Genomic DNA, 24,443 nt, shown 5'->3' on the forward strand with positions numbered 1-24,443 from the left:
AAGTCTGAATTGGACTGCTAGCCATAGGATGAATTTCATCCTGGGTATTGATGGAGATCTCCACACTAAATTGTACCAATGAACTTCAGGAGAATGCTCTGCTAGATGACTTGTAGTGTGTTTGAGGTTATAAGTGCCATTTGGTGATGCAATCCAAAGTTTTTTTTATCATTTCTTGAGGGACATGGAGGGGGAAGTGATAGTAACTCTGGGATGGCATTTGTGAGGCTAATGGGAAAGTACCAAGATGAAGGTGTTGACTGTAACTGTATCATTGAATCCAGCATCAGTGAAGGTTGTAAGTGGATATCTTGTGCTGAGAGGGCCTCCAGAGATCCAATTGTCCCACTAAAAGGCAGTAGCTAATCCATTACCAATTCTGTGTTGGATGAGAAGCTTTGCTGGATGCCTGAGCTGTAGAATCTTCCTCCAGCTCCAAGAGCAAGGTTAAGGGATCTTGAGAGTCCAAAAATTCCTTGACTTAATGAGGTGTGTGTTACACCAAGTGATCCACAGCTTGTTGTTATCATCTGTTTGTAAATCCCAAATATACTTCAGGATAGCAGCTTTATTGGTGAGCTCTAAGTTTGGTATGCCTAGGCCACCTTCCTTCTTAGGTTTACATACCATTCCCCAAGCTACTTTAGCTCCACTTGACTTCATCTTTGGACCTGACTAAAGGAATGATCTAAATATTTGGTTGAGCTCATTGATGACTGCCTTTGGGAGGATGAATAAGCTTGACCAGTAGATTTGTGTTGACACCAAGACTGCTTTAATGAGCCGAAGTCTTCTTGCATGGGAGAGAGACCTAGCAGATCAATGTGTGATTCTATTGGTGATCTTCTCTATAAGAATACTGCAATGCTGTGCCTTTAGGTTTGCGGAGATAAGCGGAACTCCAAGTACTTGACTGGGAGTGTGCCAAGACCAATGCCAATCACGGATGAGATTTGTCCTTCAATGTGAGGGTGAGTTCCAGAGAATATAAAAGGATTCCTGTTTTCTAAAAAAAAATATATCCAAATTTCCTTTTACATCAGTTCATATTATTTTACTTCTCTGTAAGTCAAAATTCTGTAATTCTGGGCCAGATTTGACCATGTTAATTTTTTTTTTTTAATTTTCTTGACAATCTATTTTTTGTCGGTACGACGCAGACATCTGTTGTAGAAAGAAATTGAGGAATGCGATTGGTGGGACCTAAAAACTTTGGAAACAGATCATTTATAGGGTAACACATGTCACCAACTCACTCATAACACATGTCTCCAACTCACTCCCCATACTCCACACGTGAAATGATAATAATCCTCTTATAGTCTCGACTCTCTCAACCCACACCATTCAGTCATTTACCTATCTTCTCTCCCACATTTGAAATTCACACACAGTAGGAAATGACGACGGTCTCTTATCTTTCAACTGTTTCTTCTTTGCTTCCACTAGCTGCTCCTCTCCCCTCTCCCACCAATGCTGCCTCCAGGTACCCCAATCATGCTGTAAGTTTGCTCTCTCTCTCTCTCTCTCTCTCTCTGTGCCCCCCCCCCCCCCCCCCCCCCCCCCCCCCCCCCCCGCTTTTTTAAATGTGTGTGTGTATGTATATATGTGTGTGTGTATTTGTGTGTATGAATGTTTATATTCTGAATTACTTTTGGTTCATCTATCAACCAACTCTTTTTGGATATAATTACCAAATATGGGTCACTAACAAATTCTACATTCAATGTGATTTCTGTGTTAAATCAGTGCACAATTAGTTGTAAGATTGAAGCTGACACTACTAATGAGGATCGATTTGGTCGAAGGGACGTTCTCAAATGTTTTGGCGCTACTGTTGGCATGGTAAGTCTATTCCATTATTTTACTTTTTATTTTTTATTTTTTATTTTTTTAAGTGCAAAGAGGAAGATGGTGAAGTGATGAAGATCCTTGAAACAGAGATTAGTGGAACTCAACAATTAATTGAATTTATATTGCTCAATGCAACTTGAAAAACTTATTTTGGCAAGTAGGTCTCCATAATTTCAAGTAGACATCTACATTTATCTTATTATATCATTCAATGTATTCAAAAATGATGCAAAGATTTCTACTATGAATTGCAAAACTGCCTTAAGTACATCTGTGGCACAAATGAACTGGTGAAGTACCTTCTAGTAACCAAGGGATGTAGACTACTTTCCAATGTAGAAGGTCGAGGGTTCAAGTCCCATAGGGGCAAAGTAGGTGTGTGAGTTTCTTGCCAAGGTAAAAAAAGAAGAAGAAGAAGATACCTTCTGTGTCGGACCATTTAGACAGATGTAATATCTGAATTAGGTAGTACAGTTGAAAATCAAATGCCACGCCATGAATTTTTAGTGGTTGGTTTTCTTGAGTGGATTCATCAGATATATTAATTTCCTAAGTTTTGAAATCCTGTGTCTAACATATACTATATACAGACCTGGGCTCAATGCCCATTGCCCTGGCGATTACTTACTAAACATTAATGAATGCCTGGCTGGTATTAATTCCAAAAATAAGAGCACATGTTTTGTGTTAGATGCATATCTAGAAAAGTATATACTTCCACGAATTAGGATGGTGTGGTGATGAGTACCAGCTGTTATTTTTCCATAGGAAATATTGACAAGCTCTGGCTCATTCGTTCAAGTGGCTAATGCTGCTGATTTGATACAACGCAGACAGCGTTCCGAATTTCAGTGTAAGCCCTCTAAACACTTCGATTGTGTGTGTGTGTGTGTTGTTGTTGTTGTAAACTCTTTTTGGCATCAACTGAAATAAATTTACGTACTTTTTTCACAGCAAGTATCAAGGGGACCCTTTACACAGCTCTAAAGGTATATCCCAATATCATTCTTGACGACTTCAGTCTTGGTGTATCACATGTTTAGAACACTTTTTTTTTGCTTTTTAATAAATCACATGTTTAGAACACTTTTTTTTGCTTTTTAATAAATCACATGTTTAGAACCCAATTATAGATTTGCATTAAGTTCCTCAAAGTTTCAACCTGCTATGTTATTATTTTATTTCAGGGAAATCCGGATCTCATCCCATCCATACTAACTTTAGCCCTAAATGATGTGATGACTTATGATAAGGTCAGATAGAAAGCCTTACCATTTAAAGCTTCATGCGGACACTAGAACTCTCCATTTTTTATAAAATTTTATGTAAAGCAAAAAATTGATGTGATTTTGGTTAAGTTTGTAGGCTACTAAATCCGGGGGCCCAAATGGATCAATACGGTTCAGGTATTTGTTACATATAGCATTAGTTTAGATAAGAGAAGTATTTAACAAATGAAGCAAAGCATCTTTAATTGAAATCGGGTGAATACTTATACAAGCTTAAAGTCAGATATGCATATAATATTTCACTGAGTAATCAGGAAAAAAATGCTCTTTGATAACTAAACTCCCTGCGTAAATCGATTCATATTTGACATTTTAAGATGTTTGTTTATGCTAGCTTTCAGCATCTTTAAATATCAATATGTGATGGTTCTTGTCAAGGACCGTAGCACCTTGGACTCAAAAAATGTGGGTGGGAAAAAATTGAAATGAATTGCCAATTTTGCTTTGAAGTTTTGGTTAATCGATGGCTAGTTTCTTTTCTTTATAATTTAAGTTTTCCTTTTATTGTTCATTTCTCAAACATCACAATGATTTTCTCCTTCTCCATAATTTTTCTTGCTTGAAGCTCAGAGATGAGCAGACCAGAAAATAAGGGGCTCTCTGCAGCTATGAGTCTATTGGAAGAAGTAAAGAAGGAAGTAGATTCATATTCCAAGGGTGGACCCATCTCATTTTCAGATCTCATTCAATTTGCAGGTTAGGCATGTCAAATGTCACCAAGTTTGACCAGTTCACCACTACATACTCTAGACTGCAAATTTGGTACTGTACTTCAGTACACTGTGTGTTTATAAGCTATAGGTTTTACCAACGAATCTATGGCAGATAACTATGCCTTGATTTAATTGGTTGACATGAATAATTGTATGCAATGGCTTCTTTAAGAGGTGGTTTTTCAGTAATTCCTGATTGATGAGTTTATTGTCACCACTTTTTGATCTATTCTCAAATAAAATCTTTGCAACAACCTTCTCTATTTTGCGTACTTTTTTTTTCGGTAGAGACTTTGATAAAGGTCTTACTGTCTTACCAAATGCTGATGGCTAATGAGGACTCAATCATATAGCAATGTCATGATTGAATGTCAACTTCATAGCATTTTTGAGAGCATCAGTTCTTCATGTAAAATGAAGTCAACACCAACAAATTATTTTGTAAAAAATCTAAGATGACTTTGTTTAAGTGCCATGAAGAAGTAGCAGCTTCATTTTAGATGCTGACTTTTTTTTTCTTTTTTGTGAATGCAGCACAAAGTGGCTTAAAGGCTAATTTTCTAGCTGCTGCCATTCGCAAATGTGGTGGGAATGAAGAAAAAGGAAGCTTATTATACAGTGCATATGGTTCAAATGGGCAGGTAGTTCCTCTTATTGTGCTGTGTTATACAGTTATTCACAGCATCAGTCTTACATCACAGACTACATATTATTCATATGGGTAGGTTCATCTATTCAAATTTGGTCACCTTGACGAGAGATCCTCCTCCTTCCCCCACCATCAGCTTCATGCTCTAAATTAGTTGATTTCAATATCTCTATGAAATTTTACAACTACCCAGCATAGACTCGTCTTCTCAAATTTACTCGCCTTGAAGAAATCGCTCCCCTCTCTTCCACCATCAGCTTTATGCTCTCAATCATGATTCAACATGTATTTTCAGTGTTATAACTGGTACCAAGCTTTGGCTCACTCAAGTATACAGGGAATTGAATTGGTGAACTTTTTGCCATTGCAAATTATCAAATACCAATTAGTTGATTTATTGGCAAGCTTTATATATTCCTTTGGATTCAAAAGGCAGTATCTGCCATCAAGGAGTGTGTTATTGCGTGATTGTTTGGTTATTTATATCACTTTGATAACGTAGGGGATACAAATGGCTATAGTCTATTAGACATCATGTAAAGAATGAAGAAGCAAACAAGAAATATTCCTGTGTCAACTCAGCTTTTGTGCTTATCAGATATGGCCCAATGTCTTGGCTTATTGGATGGTCAGGATTGGCAGTCTGAACTGGTCATTAATGCTTGCCCCTCCTTTTTTATTTTAATTTTTTTATTGTTAAGTAATGCTTGCCCCTCCTTTGAAAGAATCGGATGCTTCCATGTGCACTGAAGTTGTCCACTTAAGACGAAGTCGGAAGAAGAATTTTGTCTTTAGAGTTGGCAATTCAGCTACAGCAGTGGCCAAAGTATCAAACCTCGCCTTTAAGCTAGACCACGGTGTAGTAGGGTTCCTTCACGTATTTAGAGGGGTAACCCCATGCAGTGACTTCATATAGTCGATATGGTATGTCTGTGTCTTAGCCATGTCTTCTGGACATAAGTTATGTATGGTCTCTCTCTCCTAGAGTCAGGTCAAAGTAAGTTGTACTTCAAAATAAGATTATTTTGATGATTTCCCAATCCAGTCACCAAGCCACAAATCCTCTTATTGCTCAATGGGCTGTGTCATCTCTGCATACCTTGAAGTAGGCTATGATGAGTCAACCATCCAGAGCTGTGCGGTTGTGCCATATTCATGTACTTTGAGGTGGGCTATGATGAGTCAACTGCGGATCGAGTGTCGTATGCCCTCTAAAGTCCTGCTTCCAACTTGAGCTGTATACGATGTACACTAGGATGCATTTATGTTGTCTTTGAAATTCCAGGAGAGATTCAAGTGAGACGAGGCTTATTTGTGGGAAATAGGTTTTCCCACGAGGCTTAGCTATGGAAAAGAAATCATTGTGTTAAATGTACTTGGAGGGATCCCTTTGGAGAGACTGTGTACGTTGAGAAACGTCACCAATATCTGTCCAAACCTATATGGAGTGACCAGGTTTTTCTTCGAGGAGACAACTTTGAGATGAGATTCTTGGAGAAAGGAACTTTGATCACCTTAACAGCTTAACCTTGAGATCAACAAGTGTACCTGATTATTCTAACTTGGCCAAAGTTTGTTGATATTAACTTTTAATGATCTTTGTTTAGCATAAATAATGTAAATAAGTAAAACCTCGAGGTGTCATGGTAGCAAAATTGATCATTGGCTTTATCTACCAAACTAGTGACCTTAAATAAGTTGATTATGTGGTAATTAAGCTATCTATTATTTAGATGCCACATGTACAATGGGGTTCATAACTTCATATTACCCACACTATATAAACTTATCAAAAAAAAAAAATATTACCCACACTATATATATATATATATATATATTCACTTGGCTTGAAAACTAATGAATCATCTTATGACTTTACCCTCTTGTTTTCTTTTTGGATAGGTAAGATACACACATACACACAGTTTCTCCTTTTTCAGGACTTGAACCCTCAACCTCCTCTTTAGGAGGGCGGTCTTATGACAAACTTTTTTAGAACTAACGCATGATGTCCTAACAGCAAAATGTTTATTTATTTATTTATTTATTATTATTATTGTTATTATCACTTAGGAAGTAGTTATAATGTTGGCCTTTGATGTTCAGCTGTTCTTTTTCAATAATAAATTTTTTGCAGTCGGTTCTGTTTAAAGTGATGAATTAGTTATGCCAATAATGAGCTCTTTCGTATACTCATTCTGAATCTGTTGGTTGAGCCATTTATAATGTTGTCTTTTATCTAAAAATGTTAATGAAGTTGTGCTTATAATGCATGCAATTACTTTTGTGCCTATGCATCTACAGTGGGGCTTGTTTGATAGGCAATTTGGGAGGTCAGATACACAAGAGCCTGATCCAGAGGGGAGGGTTCCCCAATGGGAGAAAGCGAGTGTTCAGGAAATGAAAGATAAATTCTCTGCTGTTGGCCTCGGTCCCCGCCAGGTAACTTTTGTTCAATTATTCAGGGCCTTGTTTAATATAGAACTTTCTTAGTACACCAGAATTTTAGATTACAAACCATATCACTACTTTCGGCATATCCCAGAATGGCACCATTGCCGTTAGATATGTCAAACAAGGGTCAATAGTTGCACTGGTAGCAATAATACAGAAAAGAAGCTTAAGCTTAGCTTGACAATAGTAATATTTCCCCAAACTTCACAGTGGTCCCAACTTCTATTGGATAAAAATAAACATAAACATAAACTTGGATTGCAAGGTCATAAGAAAATTGCCTTGAAGTAATAGGGGTGCTTGGTACTGAAAACATAATGTTGAAGGAAATAATGATTCCAGATCTAAGCTCTGACCGTAATGTCAGCAGAAGCTTATGAGACCTAGAGGGGGAAATTAATGAGTATTTATTCTTTTGATTGATTCTAACTGGTATTATTACCAAGTTTATACTTTAGTCCAATCAATCAATCACACACATGCAATGAAAGCATTAAAGTAAAAAAAAAAGAGAGAGATCTTTCATGTGAAAAACGTTAGCAAGGAAAAATTACGGAGATTATGCTGTCTCGGGTGAATGAATCCACTAGTTTTTAGAAAGAGTACAAGTTCCAGTACCTTAGGAGCTACTCTCTGTGAGTTGTCTATTCATGTGCCTTCGGAATCACCTACCATTGATTTACCTTTGATGCTTAGTCTCCTCCGACTCTAGTGCCTTCGAAATCTCCAGCAACACTGATCCATACCAACTCAATCACCTCATGATGATTCACTTCTCTTACTGATCAAATGCCTATGCTCTTCTACAAGTGTGTGCAAAGAATTGTTTGATTCAAGGTTAATATGTTGAAATCGATGAAGCTCTGCGCTCTCAATTCAATCAAAAAGTTGCATGAATGGTCTTTAATCAAAGCCAAACTTTGAAGAAAACTACGAATTTATTCAATATCTCCCTTCTCTACTCTAATGTATGTTCTCTATTTTCTATGTAAAACATAAACTCCTTTATACGAGCTTTAGAAACCTTTATCAAGTCTTAGAATGATTAGAATTCAATTAGGCATGTTTTGGATGTGTTTTGATTAAATTCACACCTAATCTGGACTTGAATCTCATCAAAGACGCGTTAAAACCGACTCTGAGCAAGTTGGACGAATGCAAGGAGAGTTAGAACAGTATAAGTCCATGCTGGGCTAAGTTGGACCTGTACAACTTCGCTCTGAAAATTTTCCAAAGACTGCGCATAAGACCTAGCTTTCCGGGCTTTGTCGAATAGTGCAACAAACTCAAAATTGAGCATGTAATATATCGTTGGAAAGCTTATCGAGCCTAACTTTCAACTACATAAATTTCGAAACAAAATTTTAAGTATGGAATGAGTTATGACCCCAAAAGGACAAAGAAAGAGGTCAGATTGGAGTAAATACAACCACGTATGTGAGTATTGGTTCAGTTCCACTCAAATCATTATTTTTAGGTTTTCAAAACATATTTTCACTCCTAAAGACATTTTAAACCTTTTTGAAGTTTGCTAGATCAAATATATGATTTTTATCTATGTTAAACCAAGTTCAAAACCTAGTTCAAAGGTGGTCCACACTATCTAAGTCTTTATCAACGTATTTGCTAAGTTCTCTAAGGTTTCACTTACCTTTTTCTAAGTGTGATTGACCATCATGGGGCACGTTGTTGAAATATTTTGATATAGCTTCCATCTCCATACTTCAATACTCATTTTGAACTAAATTTCATTGGCAAGGTTGCCGGCAAGGTTTCATACCCACAAGACTCGCATTACATTCTATTCACATACCCTTTCATATAAATATAAGTTCAAATGTAATTTGTCAACGTACAAATGTTATTCTAACAATGACTTAATAGAATTTGTTTGTTCCTAGATGATTGGGATTTTATACTTTTGAGCAATAGTAATAAATATTACCATCTGTTCAACTTTGAACTGCGACGTCATCAACAGGAACATAATTTCCAACATTGGTCAGCCCACTTGGTAAAAACTACGGTTGCAATGAAACAGCAGCTTTCTTAAATGTTACTAATTATATGAGCTTTCCTTTCCCAATCTTTTTTACTCCAATTTACACCAACTTAGCTCTTCCTATTTTGCTTCTTTTTATTTATGCACATCCAAACCGATCTTACGTTGTATGTGTTTGAATTGTGTCCGTCGAGGATCATGTCAATTCCTTCATGGATGTACTTCATGTTCACACACTATTCACACTTTTCTCACCATTTACAACTTTACAGATAACTTATTTGTTATTAGACTGGTTAAAAAATGTTCACTAACCCAGTTCTTTGCTTTTCTTTTCGGCTGGCCAGCTAGCTGTTATGTCTGCATTCTTGGGTCCCGATCAGATAGCCACTGAAACCTTATTGGCCGCAGATAAAGATGTTGCTCCATGGGTTCAGAAGTACCAACGTAGCCGAGAAACAGTGTCAGCGACTGACTATGAGGTTAATTTCATAATCTCTCTTTTCTCCTTTCGACTTCACTTTTCTCCTCTCAAGAATGAAAATGAAGTTAAATAGAAAATTTGGTCCTAATGAGAACTAAAAGAGAATTGTTTGTCAGATCAATCGAAGAAAAAGAAACTTCCGTTACTTTTCACTCTCTTTTACCCAATTTTGGTATAGGTAGAACCAGATTTTCTACCAGGATTTGCTGTTGAATTCTATATATGAATGTTTATCTGAGATGCTATGTTGTATAACAAAAGTATGAAATTGGATTGTTTTCAGGTTGACCTGATAACCGCTCTGACAAAATTAAGTAGTTTGGGCCAACAAATCAATTATGAGGCGTATACATATCCTGTTCAAAAAGTTGATTTTGGCAAGCTCAAATTATAGAAACAAAGCAAATGGTTTTCGGAACGAAGCAGCTATGGTGAGCATCCAATTGTCATGAGAATAAGAAGGATCCGTGGCTTCCATCCAAGTTTATAGAGAGTCATTCAACATTACATACAAGAACTACAGCAGAATTTCGTTTAAATTTTCAGATAGCGCGGGTAACTCAACAAGTCACTATAGTTGAATGATTATTATTATTTCATGTTGTAATCAATATAATCTTGGGTTTGTTTTATCAAAAAGAAAAAGGAAATCACTATTAGAACCACCCTTTTGTGTAACTGAAGAGTTGTACGTTTTTCAAGAATTTCTTTATATTATTATGAAGCTTTGCATCAAAATCTTCGTCAAACTTCCTTTTCTGACTGTATAAAAGGGAAAATCTTCCAACTTGTGAAGACAGTATAGTCCATCAGTTGGGAGCCGTAACTTTTGCATCCTGAACCATCGGCTGAAAACTTCATTTTCTACAGGAAGATGGGAGCATCATTTGAAATTTTGAACAAAACGGGTCCATTTGGCAACCGATTCTGTTTCGTGTTTAAAAAGAATGATTGATTTTGTTGCGCTGTGATTTATTCTGAAGCAGAAAACAATTTGGTGCACATTGTGATATATACATTTGGACGATTGTAAGGGAAAACAGTATTTACATTATATTAACTTATAATAAAAATAATTGTTACACTGGTTTAGCTACATTAACAAGAACAAGTGAGAACATCTTTTATTGCTTTTAGTTTGGGGCCTCTCTTTTTTTTCTAAATCAGATGCGGTACCATGCAAAACATAACAAATGTTATCAAATATGCTTTTGCTACTTATTTATGTTTTTTCAATGGTTTGGCAACAAAAACACAAAACAGAAACAGTTGCCAAACATGCCCTAACTGATGCAACATTTAAAGGTGAATGACAAAAGAAAGATTTAAACAATTCAGACTAAATAATCTCCTAGCTTGAAATATCCGAACAATTCCTTCCCATCAGATGACTAATAATAAAGAATCAGCCAGCAAATAGTTTTTTGCTTTCAGATATAATAGACAGAAAACAGTTCAAATATTCAATATAGTTTCTGAAAACTATTCTCTTATTCCAACAACTGAACCAAACAAAACCCAAGGGACAGAGATACTCATCCTCACATGATGTCTTGAGAAAGACATCAATTCTAATCAAATGAGGCATCAATTTTAATCAAATGGGAAACACAAAACAGCAGTAACCTTTATTACGCACCGTTAAAAAAAGGCAGGCCACTGGTTACCTGTTACTGTTACAAACCAGCCAAAAGTGTTAAAAATTCTGGAAAGAAAGTTCCCTAGTTCCATCAAAAGTGATGACTAGGAACAACTTTGTTGTAGACACAAGCCGAATTTTTTTATTAACTCTTCTGAATATAAGATTACCCATGGGGGAATCCCATTGTCATTTCAACAAATTCATCAGGTCATCAAGAAGCAAATCGAACTATAATGGCAGGACCCATCTACAAAGGGCCAGGAAAAGTACCATTCTCCCTTTGCTCGTTCCACCTATCTACCTGCATCCAAAAGCAATATGATACAATCAACTTTAAGTTACTAACCATAACGAATCCAGCAGAAGGAATAAAACAACATATACAACGGTTTACAAGGCACCTAATTTGATTAGTTTAGCATTTTAGATATATAAAGAGCTGTGGAACAGCAGAAGTTCAATGTAGGTCATCTTGAAGTCGCGTCTCAATAAAACTAAAACAAATCTCAAAATAAACAGTGAAGTTGTGAGGACATGCAAAACCAGAATAAGGTATTTACCCATTCACCAGGGCAAAGAGAACGATAATATTTTGCGAACTTATCACATTCAGGAGCACTGTCCCCCTTTGCAGCTACACACCTGAAAAGATCAATCCATTTAAGAAATGTCAGAAAAAGTACCGTGCCAAATTGGTTTGAGAACAAAGGGAGTTTAAGAAACAAATAAAAATAGCGGAGGTGCGACTAGATGACTCACCGGTGATACTCAATGTATCGGGTAAAGCAATGCCTGGATTGATTGGTAGTTGGGAAACGGAAATCTGCTGGTGCTGTCTCAAGCTGGTAACCAAATCATTGCACATAAGCAAAAGAATGAAATATAAGAAAATGAAGTAAAACAAGTATTATGCAGGAAGGCAACCATTAAAGAGCCTCAAATATCGATGGTCTAGTCAAGCTAACCTTGATCTCTGGTGTCTGTTCAGCAGGTTCTTGGTCACCTGAGTCTTCCTGTTCAGTGCTGTCACTGCTTTCTTCAACAGCAGCTGGAACAGTTTCACTGACACCTTCATCGGCCTCAGGAGTAGATTCAATGCCTTCTCCAGCAGCAGCATTGGAGGCTTCACTGCTTTCCTCAGCAGAAGCAGCAGCAACTTCAGTACTTTCAACAGCAACAGGGATTTCCTCAGTTTTCAGAGTGACAACTTCCTCTGAAGCAGCATTTACAGGGTTTTTAACCTCAACCTCTTCCACAGGTTTTGTACCCGTATCCAGTTTCTCTTCTTTCTCCTTCAATAGATATTGCTGCATGCCAAAGCATCAAATAAAAAGTTTTTACAATGAGCTGCCAAAACTACTATGTCACGCAAAGAAGATATCATTGAGCATGCTAAGGCCCTGTTTGGTATGCGATATGTTTTAGGTGTTTTTTTAGTCAATGCCAAAAAACCGTTTCATTGTATGAGTGTTTTGGGTAGAAATCGGAACTATGTTTGGTAATGAAAATTTATTTTGGGAAATTTGGAAATTTGCTTTAGTTCCTCCGCTACAATACTAAAACACACAATATCACCAATTTGGTGATATGAGTTTGGGCGAAAAAATCTGATATGTTATGAACTATTCCAAACCAATATCAGCAGTCCCAAACATGATATGGACCCAAATTTGAAGACCAATATCAGAAAAACAATATCATAACACATTCCAAACAGGCTCTAAGAGAAACAGAGTCCATATATTCTCACACTCCACATAATCGATTCCACAGAAGTGTGTCAAAATGAAGGAGAATTTTATGTGAGGATCCTGGAGGTGAAGTGGGGTGTTAGGGTTGTTTATATAATATGACCAAGGAAAAACAAACTAATTGACATTAAAATATTTGAAGCACAGAAAATAACTGTGGCACGGTGCGCTAGGGTTGTAATGGCATGAATTATAAGTTGGAAGCTTTAATCTATTGTAATATGATTGTTTTTTGTTCTTTCTTTTTATTTTTCTTCCCCTAGAATCTGATTGCTTTTATGTGGTCAGAAGAGAACTCAGTTATCAATTGTTGTAGCTTATATAGAGTTCATCATTTGTTCTGAGAAAAGTGGTTGAGAAGGCTAAGATGTGAACAAAGAAGCTCATAGCCATAAATATGTTTGCATGTTTAACTCTTGACTAATCATTATATAAACTCACAACATCCACGTACACAAGAACAATATCGCTATTCAAGCTCGCAAATGAATTTTATGAATGTAGTGTTTTAGATAAAGAACATGAGATGGGAGATTGTAGAGAAAGCAAGAGAAATAAAAGAAAATTGAGGTTTGGTGTATGCTGGCAATGGTACATAGGATGTGGAGAGAAAGTGAAAAAGAATGGGATGGTGGTGGATTTGGGTGGTATGGATGGTGATGTTGGGTTAACTATTTTGGACTTTGTAACAGTCAATTAAGATCCATGTGCAACCATTCTTGATGTAATATTTGGACTTTGTAAAGTAGTAGCTATGTGTGCTACACATGAACACGAGCATGCAAATCTGAAACTTCCTGATACCATTTTTTCATTAAAAAAACAAAAGTAATGAGACTTTAGCTTTAGGAAATAAAAATAAATAAATTTAAACTATTCTCATTTCTGTGAAATAAGTATTCCCTTATCAAAATGTATAGACATAAAAGTTCGGAGAAATTTCCGAATCACTTGTTCAAACATCTAACTTTACATGAAACTAATGGCTATGACTTGCCTTTTATCAATTTCTCTCCCTCCCTTTCCAAATTAAAAATGTGATATGAGATTATTTGTTTCCATCAAACCACATGGGTGTAGAATTGTACCTACAGGTGTTATGCTGAAATCTTGTTACCATTATCATCATCATTCTTGCCTTTTCCACCCCATAAGAATAGGGATGTTAAATTTGTCATTAGTCATCATTACTCAAATAAAATTACCTGAAATAGTCATGCTTACTCTCAGTTGTTGGGCTATCTCTGACATACCATTGGAAGTTGCTTTTGCTTAAGTGACTTGTAATTAAGTATGTATATTTAATTAAGTACGTGTTTATTATTAGTAATAGATGTACTTCAAGTCGAATCTAATTATAAAATGCATAGATTTGTGATAGATAAGAAACTCCAGCGCTACAAACATTTGAGGATGTGAGGCCTTCTGCGGATAAGCTGAAACTTTCTTTTGTAAGATTCTTGTTTTTCTGGAATTTGTAACCAGTTTTAGAGTTGCATCTTCTTTATCTGATTGTTATCTCATAACTAATAGTTATTTTGGGGTTTTTTTGGTTTTAACATTTTGGAGGGAAGTTGTTTCTTTGGTTTACGTGGTCAAACTTCAATTATTCCCATTTTTACGCTATTTCTCCTTGATAAAATTTGTTTATTTATCACAAAACGTTCACAACATTACAAAAAATATATATATATATATAGTCTGACTTTAACATACAAGTATTATGCATGGTTTTTACTGCAAATCCAACTCACTCACAAACAGCAATCTGTCTTTGTCATGATACGTGCACAAGAAAAAGGCCGCGTTTGTAAATCACATAACAATCATAAGAAATAGTAAACCTAGGTATTGATTTGTGATTTAATTTACTTTTTACATCAACTTGTTTAGAGTCAACATTGATCTGATAAAACATTCTTAAACATATATTATACGGAGTATACACTAACCATGGCTTCAAATAAGGTTCCAACTAATGTACTTAATGAAGTCTATTGGAGATTCTACCTAAACCAAGCTTAAAAGTCTTCTCTTCAATTTGAGAGCCACCTTCTTCTTGTTATCCATCTGAAGCAAAATGATCAGGTAGATTTTATGCCTTGAGGCGGACCTAAAGTGGGATTAAAACAAAATCCATAGAGCTTAAATCTTCAGGTTTCTACCTTATCGTGTGTGCTGACATGCAAGGTATTTCAACATTTGCAGCTTGCTCGTAATAAATTGTTATTTCAACATTTCAACAAATTGATATAAAAAGCACATTAAATCCCAGAGCAATACCAAGGTTTACTATTTGCTGTGATCATTCTGTGATTTTTAAATCCGGCCTTTTTTCTTGTGCAAATAGCATACATGACAAAGTCAGACCGTTGTTGGTTAGCTGGATTTGCAATAAAAACCATGTGTATAATTAAGGGTGTGTTATGTTGAGATCGTTTTTCTGATACAAAAAATAAAAAAAAATAAAAACAAATTTTATCGGGGATAAATAGCGTAAACATAACCCAATTTTAAAACCCAAAAAGCAAAGCAACAACAACTCATGAGATAACAATATCAGACAAATAAGAACCAACTCTAAAATTTCACCTTAACCGCAAGATGCCCCACATACTCAAATATTTGAATTTCACTCTATTCTCAAATGTTTGCACTTCACTCTTCTAGATATAACAAAACAAGCTATGTATGTTCCAATCCATATAGCCCAAGAGAATCTATACATTTTATAGTTAGATCCAGTTAACAATATATAAATACTTATGCATACTTAATTACAAAGCAACTTCCAATTGTAAGCCCACTGGTACAAATAGGTCAATTGTGAGATAGGCTAAGTTTGCAAAACAAGTACGATTGTATTTCAGGCAATTTCATTGCGCAATGACAAATTTAACATCCCTATTCATATGGGATATAAAAGGGCAAGGAAGATGATGATGATACAACAAAGAAAATTACTTATAAAAAATAATAATAATAATAATAACAACAACAAATTTGAACAAAAACTGATAGGATTTACAATTCTACACGTTGGATGGGAACAAATATTGACACTGATATTAGCTAATGACTTTAAGTTGATTTTTTATTTTTTTTTCTAAATTAATAACTGATGATCTCATATCACATTTTTAGGCAAGTTTTATATAAAATTAGATGTTTGAACAAGTAATTCAATCTTTTGTTAAAACTTGTATGTTTATACATTTTGATAAGGGAATACATTTCACATAGATGAGAATAATTTAAATATATTTTTTGTATTTCCTAAAGACTCATTACTTTAGATTTTTAATGAAAAATTGGTATATGACAGTTAAAGACTCGTGTTGATATGCAGCACATGCACCTTCTACTTTACAAAGTCAAAAAATTACATCAAGAATGGTTGCAAATGGATTTTAATTGATTGTTATATGGCATTGTTTAGATCATCCACAATTGTCACCACTCAATGACTGTTCTGTCCTCCACGTCCCTATGGTTGAGGATTCAAGCCCCGCCAGGGGCATGTGTGTGTGACTGTGAAGCCCCGCCAGGGGCATGTGCATGTGAGTATACTTAGCTATTTATAAAAACTAATGATAATAAAAAATAGAGACTCCTTTTCTAAATGTTACGGCACTTTTGTGTCATTGTGTGTGTGTGTGGAGGGCAACCAAAAGGAATAGTTTTGATTTACAGAAACTAAAAGGAATGTATCCCAAACGAGTAAGAAAACGTTCAATAATGTCATGTCATCTTGACCAAAATTCATTTCAAGTTCAATTGTGGCCTCATCATTGAGGATTCTTCCTATATTTCACAAGAGCAAATTAGTTTACGACACATCCATTTAAGACAATTTGAATAAATCTCTCCTACGACAAAACCGGATCATTATTATAACAATGGAATTTTCCCACACAAACTTTCTTTATACCCACATAGCTCGTATCATCAAACACTTCACAATCAATCCCTCACAGATTCCTCATTTTACCAGCTGGATATTTCTCTACTGTTTCATTTTATTTTATTTTATTTTATTAAAAAAAAAAAAAAAAGTACACAACAACAAGAACTGAGATCGATGCTTGATTAGATGTAAATTCACAGGAGATACATGAACTACCATTGAAAATGAGAAAGAAAGCCAGAACTTGCGAATTGAAGAAAAAATACAGATCAAATTGATAGCTCTGTTGAGTTAAGCTGAATTAATCTAGATCAAATTGGCATTATGTACCTAACATTTCAGATCAAGAAAATGCGTAAAGAAATGGTAGGTGTAGAGAATTGTTTTTACCTCAGCTAAGGTTAGGGTTTTTCCGGTAGCGACTTCAGCCATGGATTGCTTTGAAAGCGAAGCTTCAGCTGCGCAAGGCTGCCAATGATAAGAGGAAGAGAGAGACAGAGAATCAGAGAGATGGTTAGGTTTTAGATATAGAGATACAGTGACTACACAGAAATTACTGCAGAGGTGAGTGTTGACTGTTGAGGAGGGCTAAAACTGTGACCAACCATAATTAGCCACGTTTCAGTTTTCGCTTCGGAGTCCGCAAAGCAAGGAATAACGTTTTATGATTGGGATGGGGCCAAAAAAAAAAAAAAAAAAGAAAAAGAAAAAGGAAAAAGGGGGAATGAAAATGAAAATGAAAATTAATAGAAGATTTTCTTTTTTTTCCTTTCCTTTAAAAATTTTTAGTTGTCTTCAATTTTTTTAAATATTCCTATTACAACTAATGTACTTCAAGTGTCAGTAATTGGATTGATGACTTGTTCATTTGGTGTTCATTATCAACTTTTGTTTAAAATTTTAATATATATATATTTTCTCTGCGTGAGGACCAATTTTGTATGAGAGTGATAAAATGACACCTTATGTTTAAAATTTTAATATATATATATTTTCTTTGCGTGAGGATCAATTTTGTATGAGAGTGATAAAATGACACCTTATGTTTATTATAATTATTATGGAAGGACAAGAAAGAAACTAAAGGGTTTCATGAACATTAATTTTGCTATTCTTTCAAAATTAGATAGAATACCAAAGTTTGAGTCGTGCTTCTTCCCTTTTAAAATGAAAGTCATAGAGTCCGAATCCTCCAAACCTTTTAGGGCAGAGCTAATGTACGCTCGAGGCCGGGCCGGGACATGTGCCCCGGGATTGCCCCACCCCCATATATGTTTCATTTTTTATTTTTCATATATAAGAGAAATTTTATATTATGCATCTCTAAAATTTTCATTTATTAAAATTATCACTTAACTGTTTTCTTTGTAGTTTCTTTTACTTTTCAAATTTCTTTAATCTTTTCTCTTTTTTTTTTGCTAAAACAATAATTACATTCTATTTCTTCAATTAAATCATTTTTGTTTCCTTCAAAGTTCTCTCATTTTTCCTTTTTTCTTCTCTTTCATTAATCAAGCAAACACAATAAGATATTAATACTATTTTTTTTTTTCTTCTGTTAAACTAATCTTATTATTAGGTTTTGAGCATGCCGAAGATAGAGTGGGCCGGATTTGACCTACGAAGGAAGCATCGGATCGAACAGTTGGACTCAGCCCATACTGTAACATTGTAGACTGGGCCTATTATCCGGGATCTACCGAACAAAGTCAGGCCCAAAAGGAAGGAGACCCGAAGCTAAGAGCCCTACATAAGAAGTTAGTTACAACACTCTAACGGCACTAGTAATTACAGATAAATAGACCATTGCGAGAGGAAAAGAAGGGATTTTTTCTGTTGAAGTGTAAGAAGAATTCTAGAGAGAGAAAAAAGAAGAAGTTTCTTGCATCTTCAATTGGCGCCGTCTGTGGGAACGAAGAAGATTGATTTTCGATCGATTAAAAGTAATTTGATCAGGAATGATTTGTAGAGAAGAATCTTGATCTCTGAAAACTAGATCAAGATCGGCGACATTGTTGTTTGTTTGGCCGAATTCCGATTCTTCTTGATTTGGCAAAGATTTGCGTTTGATCTACGCAGCTTTGATCTGTGCCTGTTCAATCTATCAACGCAGCGTTAATTTGATCGTGATTGCAATTGATCTGTCAGAGCTTAACTTCACAGGTTCACGGTGGATGAAATAGGGATTAGGTCAAGAGAGGTCATAATTCAGCTAATTCGAATCTAGATCTGGTGTGAACGCATTAGCAAAACTCAGATCTAATCAAAGTGTTGCAGTTGATGACTTTGCTTCGATCCGGAATGATGATCGGAGGCGAGAGTTCAAATCCAGTAGAGAATGGTCAGCAGATGAAGCTTGATGAATTGATGAGCATGATCGAGGATCTGAGAAAGGAAAACGCAGAGTTGAGAATTGAAAGGCAACATCGAGAAGGTCCGAGTGTACCACGACCACTTCCGGTGAAAGAAAGAGGTGCACAGCTTGATGAAGCACATCGCAACGAGCGAGAAGGAGATAACCATAAGGATCTTCACAGCGAGGAGGTCAGGTTGGAGGATCTACCACCAAATCCTCGTCGAGTCGAAGATCGAGAAGGATCTATACACCTCGATCCGTATCGTGAGCAGACTAGGCGAGAAGAAGCTACGCTTTTCAATCCAAATCAGGAAATGCACAATCGAGGACAGGCTACGGAGTTTGATCACCACAAGCCTGTCTCATTGTGGCAGAAGGGGTTCATTGATGAAAGGTCGTTTGATCCACCTTATCGGCCTTCGATGGCCACATACGATTATAGGAGTTCGAAAAGCAGACCTGCAGACCAAAGAATCACTGCAAGGTTCCAAAGAGAGAATGAGGCCCTCCGTTCGGCAGCAAGGACGGTTGATTCACCGTTTACTAATGAGATCTTGAATGCCCCAAACCTGAGGAAGTTTTCCATGCCTGTTTTAATTCTGTTTGATGGAACAACCGATCCGATTGATCATGTATATCATTTCCAGTTGAAAATGGCCCTGAACATCGAGAACGACTCCTTAATGTGCAAGTGTTTTCCTACCAGTTTAGCTGGACCAGTGCTCAATTGGTTCAAGAACCTACCGAGGGGCTCAGTGGATAGTTTCCGAAGTTTATGCGATCGGTTCATAAGCCAGTACTATGGGAATAAGCATCTGGCAAAGGACATTTCGAGCCTGTTCACGATGAAGCAGTATGAAGACGAGTGCCTCTAAGCTTTTCTTACCAGGTTTAACCTTACTAAGAATATGGTGATTGAATGCCATCCTACAACGGCGGTTCAAGCGTTCAAGTTGGCCATGACTCGTGGCACTCCGTTCCACACAAGCGTGGTAGTGAACACGCCGAAGACTATGGACGAACTCAATGAAAGAGCTGATGGTTTCGTGCGTTTTCTGGAAGAGGAGGAAGTAGCCAACGCTCGGAAAACATCCATCATATCAACAGAAGAGAAAATAAAAGCAAAGATCAAGCAAAAGCAGGCTCAGCCATAGCGTCAGACCCCCTGGAAGGCAGAGAAGGGGCCTAGAGAGGAAGAGTTGATCATTCCGCTAAAGGTCACTCTGGCGAGGCTATACCAGGAAAACAAAGATAAGTTCCGTCCACCTCTGCCAATTTAGTAACCTCTCGAACAGAGGGATCAGACTAAGCATTATGCTTTCCATAACGATTTTGGTCACCAGACTGATGAATGCAGGAACTTAAGGAGGCAGGTGGAGATGCTAATCGCCAGAGGCGAATTTGCAAGTTATATTCAAGGGCCTACAGCAGAACATAACCAACTGATGGAGCAAGTAAAAATGAGTCAGAAACCGAGCTCCCATAACACACAACCAGTTCGTATAATAAATGTGATTCACGGTTGGCTTGAATCAAGCGAAGAGTTAGGCGAATTACTCCGAACGCGTCTTCGCTAAGCGCAAATGAAAAGGAGGGTAGGCAGTGTGAACGTTTTGCACCAGCAGAGCACATCAACACAAATAAAGTTTGATAGGACAGATCTGTTACATGTTTAAATTCCTCACGAGGATCCATTAGTCGTCAGCCTGACAGTGGCGAAATGCCTGGTACGAAGAGTTCTGATTGATCCTGGAAGCAGCGTAAATGTTATGCCGAGGGGCATGTTCGATTGGCTCGAGATCAAGCCAGAGAAGCTCAAGCCTACTGGAAATCCCTTGCTAGGGTTCGATGGAAAATGGGTAGAACCCATCGGAATGGTAGAAGTAACTGTGCAAGCAGCGGAGAGAGTCTTGACAGAGAGCTTTGTTGTTGTTGAAATCCATCCATCTTACAACCTTCTGATGGGCAGAGGGTGGATTCACAGAGTCCAAGGTGTTCCCTCAACTTTGCATCAAGCAATGAGATGTCTGGGACCAGATGGCACCATGGTGATTGACATTCATGGCGACCAAGTAGCAGTCCAGGAATGTTATTCCGTGACGCTGAAATCCGCTAAAAATGGCAAAACTCCCATCCGTTCTGCGAGCCCGAAATAGCAATTACAGGAGCCTCCACCCACCAAGATTGGGGAGGAGGAGCCTTTGAGCTTAACTGAAGAACCACTTGTGGATGTGCAGATCGACCATCATAAGCCAGAACGAACGACAAAAGTGGGAATGAAACTCACCGCAGGGGAGAAACAGGGGTTAACTGATTTCTTGTCCCAGAACTCAGATGTGTTCGCATGGAGTCACTCAGACATGCCCGGAATCAGTCCAACAGTTTTCTGCCATTCTCTCAACGTCAATCCGAGCGTAAAACCTGTAAGGCAGAAATAGAGAAGGTTCGCTCCAAAACGCAATCAGATCATAGCCGAGGAGGTTGATAGGTTGCTTGATGCAGGGTTCATTAGAGAAATGCAGTACCCAGATTGGCTTTCAAATGTTGTTGTTGTACAAAAAAAGAATGAGAAATGGCGAGTATGCATTGATTTCACCAATCTAAACAAGGCTTATCTGAAGGATAACTTCCCGTTGCCCAAGATTGATCAAATGGTAGATGTTACTACTGGGTACGAACGTTTAACTTTCCTGGATGCTTATTCAGGTTATAATCAAATCCCCATGGACCAGGCTGGTGAGGAGAAAACTTCTTTCGTTACTGAGCGAGGGACCTACTGTTATAAAGTTATGTCGTTCAGATTGAAGAATGCTAGGGCAACTTATCAGAGATTGATCAGCAAGATTTTCAAGGCTCAAATGGGAAAAACTGTAGAGGCTTACATTGACGATATGGTGGTGAAAAGTAAGAGGAAAGTTGCCCATCTGAAACATCTGCAGGACGTGTTTGATGTGTTGAGAAAATATGGAATGAGGCTTAATCCGACCAAATGCTCATTCAGCGTGAGTTCTGGTCAATTCCTGGGGCATGTGGTTAATCATAGGGGAATAGAGGCTAGCCTAACTCAAACAGAAGCTCTGACCAAGAATGCCGAACTAAAGACAGTCAAAGAAGTACAAGCCCTGACAGGTCGGATAGCTGCATTAAGCCGGTTCATTTCTAAGTTGTCAGATTGCTGCAAGCCATTTTTTGACACAAATACGAAGCCATGGGAGACAGGCCTAGGGGGATGAACAGCGACAAAAACTAACTGGTTTGAAAAAATATATGCAGAACCCTCCGGTCCCGTCTACCCCCGAACTAGGAGAAAAGCTATTTTTGTACCTCGGGGTATCCAGTATTGTGACGAATGCCGTTTTGATCCGTTACAAGGAAGGAGCACAGTACCTAGTGTTTTATGTTAGTAAAACAATGACTGAAGCCGAACGCAAATATTCAAGGACCGAACGAGTGATACTCTCGCTCGTAAATGCAAAAAGGAAGCTCAGGCATTATTTCAAGTCTCATCCCGTTGTCGTTCTGACCACTTTTCCAATCAGAGTAATCCTGCACAAGCCAGACCTCTCGGGGAGAATGACGAAGTGGGCCATAGAGTTAAGCTTATTTGATATAACATACGAATCTCGAACAGCTATCAAAGGGCAAGCAGTGGCTGATTTTTTATTAGAATGTGACTCAGAAGATGTAGAAGAAGACCTTCGAAGTTGCTCGTGGAAACTCTTTGTAGATGGATCCTCAAATTAGATGGGGGTAGGCATTAGTATCAAACTACAGACGCCAGAAGGCATATCCCTAAGTCAAGCGCTCAGACTAGAGTTTCGCACTACCAATAATGAAGCAGAGTATGAGGCGTTGTTGATGGGGCTCAAATTAGCCAAAGAACTGAAGGTCAGGCACTTAACTGCTTTTAGTGACTCGCAGCTGATCATTCGGCAAGTGAACGGAGAATATGGAACCAAAGATGAAACAATGGAAGCATATCACTCTACCGTTATACGCAAAGCAAGAGACTTTGAAAAAATCGAGTTCGTCCAGTTGCCAAGGGAACATAACGAAGATGCCGATCGGTTAGCGTGCAGTGTATCGAGTTCTGGAGAAACACTGACAAGGGTGGTTCCAATAAGCGTACTGACCCAGCCATCCATCTTTGAAAAACCTTCAGACTCAGATCCTTGGCAAGTGAATGTCATTCCATATGAGCCAAGTTGGATTGATCCGATCATAACTTATTTACGAGATGGTGTGTTACCCGAGCAGCTAGATGAAGCAAGGAAAATCAAATCGAATGCTGCAAAATACGCTATAGTGTATGACCAGTTGTACAGAACGTCTTTCTCCGGACCGTACTTGAAGTGTGTCACTCCTACGGAGGCTCGGCAGATATTGCGAATTATTCATGAAGGAGTGTGTGGAAATCATTCAGGGGGGAGGTCTTTAGCGCATAAAGCAATGACGCAAGGGTATTTTTGGCCGAACATGTCACGAGATGCAGAAGACTTCTCTAGAAGATGCGATAAATGCCAAAGATTCGGACCATTAATCCACCAACCACCTGAAGATTTGCACGTAATGGCCACACCCTGGCCTTTCGCGCAATGGGGGATGGATGTGGTTGGCCCTCTGCCGACCGCGAGGTCATAGAACAAGTACATTCTGCTAGCAACAGATTACTTTACCAAATGGGTAGAAACAGAACCATATCCTAGTGTGACCCAAACTCATGTGAGGCGCTTTATCTGGAACAATATTATTTGTCGCTTTAGGGTTCCAAGGTCGATCGTCATGGACAATGGGACTAATCTCGATAGCAAACAAATAAGGGAGCTGATGGAAGAGTATGGAATAAACCAAAAGTTGGCAGCGGTAAGTCATCCGCAAGTAAATGGCCAAGCAGAAATTACAAACAGAACAATCTTTGCTTGCATCAAGAAAAAGCTCGAGGATCAGAAAAGAAAATGGTTAGACGAACTTCCGAACGTCTTGTGGGCCTACAGAACGACCCCCGAGACAGCCGACAGGGGAGAGCCCATTTGCTATGGCATATAGCACCGAGGCAGTCATACCGGTCGAGCATTTAGTTCCAACTATCCGAAGTTTAGCATGGAATCAAGAGTAGAATGACAATATGTTGAAATTTAACCTTGATAAGTTAGAAGAAAAAAGAGATGCAGCAGTAATAAGACTCACATCTTATCAGCAAACACTTGTAAATAGCCACAACAGAAGGGTGAAACATAGAGATTTCGCCCCTGGCAACCTGGTTCTGAAGAAGAAGGTGGGGATAGTTAAAAAGATGATGTCGCCCTGGGAAGGCCTATACAAAATTGCAGAAATCATAGGGA

At 37.7% G+C, this 24,443-nt stretch overlaps 2 protein-coding genes across 2 annotated transcripts; one reads left to right on the forward strand and one right to left on the reverse strand.

Moving 5' to 3' along the window:
- The first annotated feature begins 1,316 nt into the window (after positions 1–1,316).
- LOC132274146 (thylakoid lumenal 29 kDa protein, chloroplastic) lies at positions 1,317–10,183 on the forward strand. Its single transcript, XM_059775330.1, has 11 exons — positions 1,317–1,502; positions 1,750–1,845; positions 2,623–2,707; positions 2,809–2,843; positions 3,042–3,107; positions 3,220–3,260; positions 3,709–3,839; positions 4,391–4,497; positions 6,810–6,947; positions 9,309–9,443; positions 9,729–10,183. Exons 1-11 carry the CDS (start codon positions 1,401–1,403, stop codon positions 9,837–9,839), a joined length of 1,047 nt encoding a protein of 348 aa, XP_059631313.1. The 5' UTR covers positions 1,317–1,400; the 3' UTR covers positions 9,840–10,183.
- A 699-nt stretch (positions 10,184–10,882) lies between these two features.
- On the reverse strand, positions 10,883–17,304 carry LOC132274147 (cytochrome c oxidase subunit 6b-1-like). Its single transcript, XM_059775331.1, has 5 exons — positions 17,136–17,304; positions 12,053–12,394; positions 11,847–11,929; positions 11,648–11,729; positions 10,883–11,388 (listed from the first exon to the last, which is right to left on the reverse strand). The coding sequence occupies exons 1-5, from the start codon at positions 17,175–17,177 to the stop codon at positions 11,335–11,337; spliced, it is 603 nt and encodes a 200-aa protein (XP_059631314.1). The 5' UTR covers positions 17,178–17,304; the 3' UTR covers positions 10,883–11,334.
- Between the last annotated feature and the right edge of the window lie 7,139 nt (positions 17,305–24,443).

This window comes from Cornus florida, unplaced genomic scaffold, assembly GCF_030987335.1.
Source record: "Cornus florida cultivar Cherokee Brave unplaced genomic scaffold, ASM3098733v1 CherokeeBrave_3.0.0_Hap2_Chr09, whole genome shotgun sequence".
NCBI classification, from domain to species: Eukaryota; Viridiplantae; Streptophyta; class Magnoliopsida; order Cornales; family Cornaceae; genus Cornus; species Cornus florida.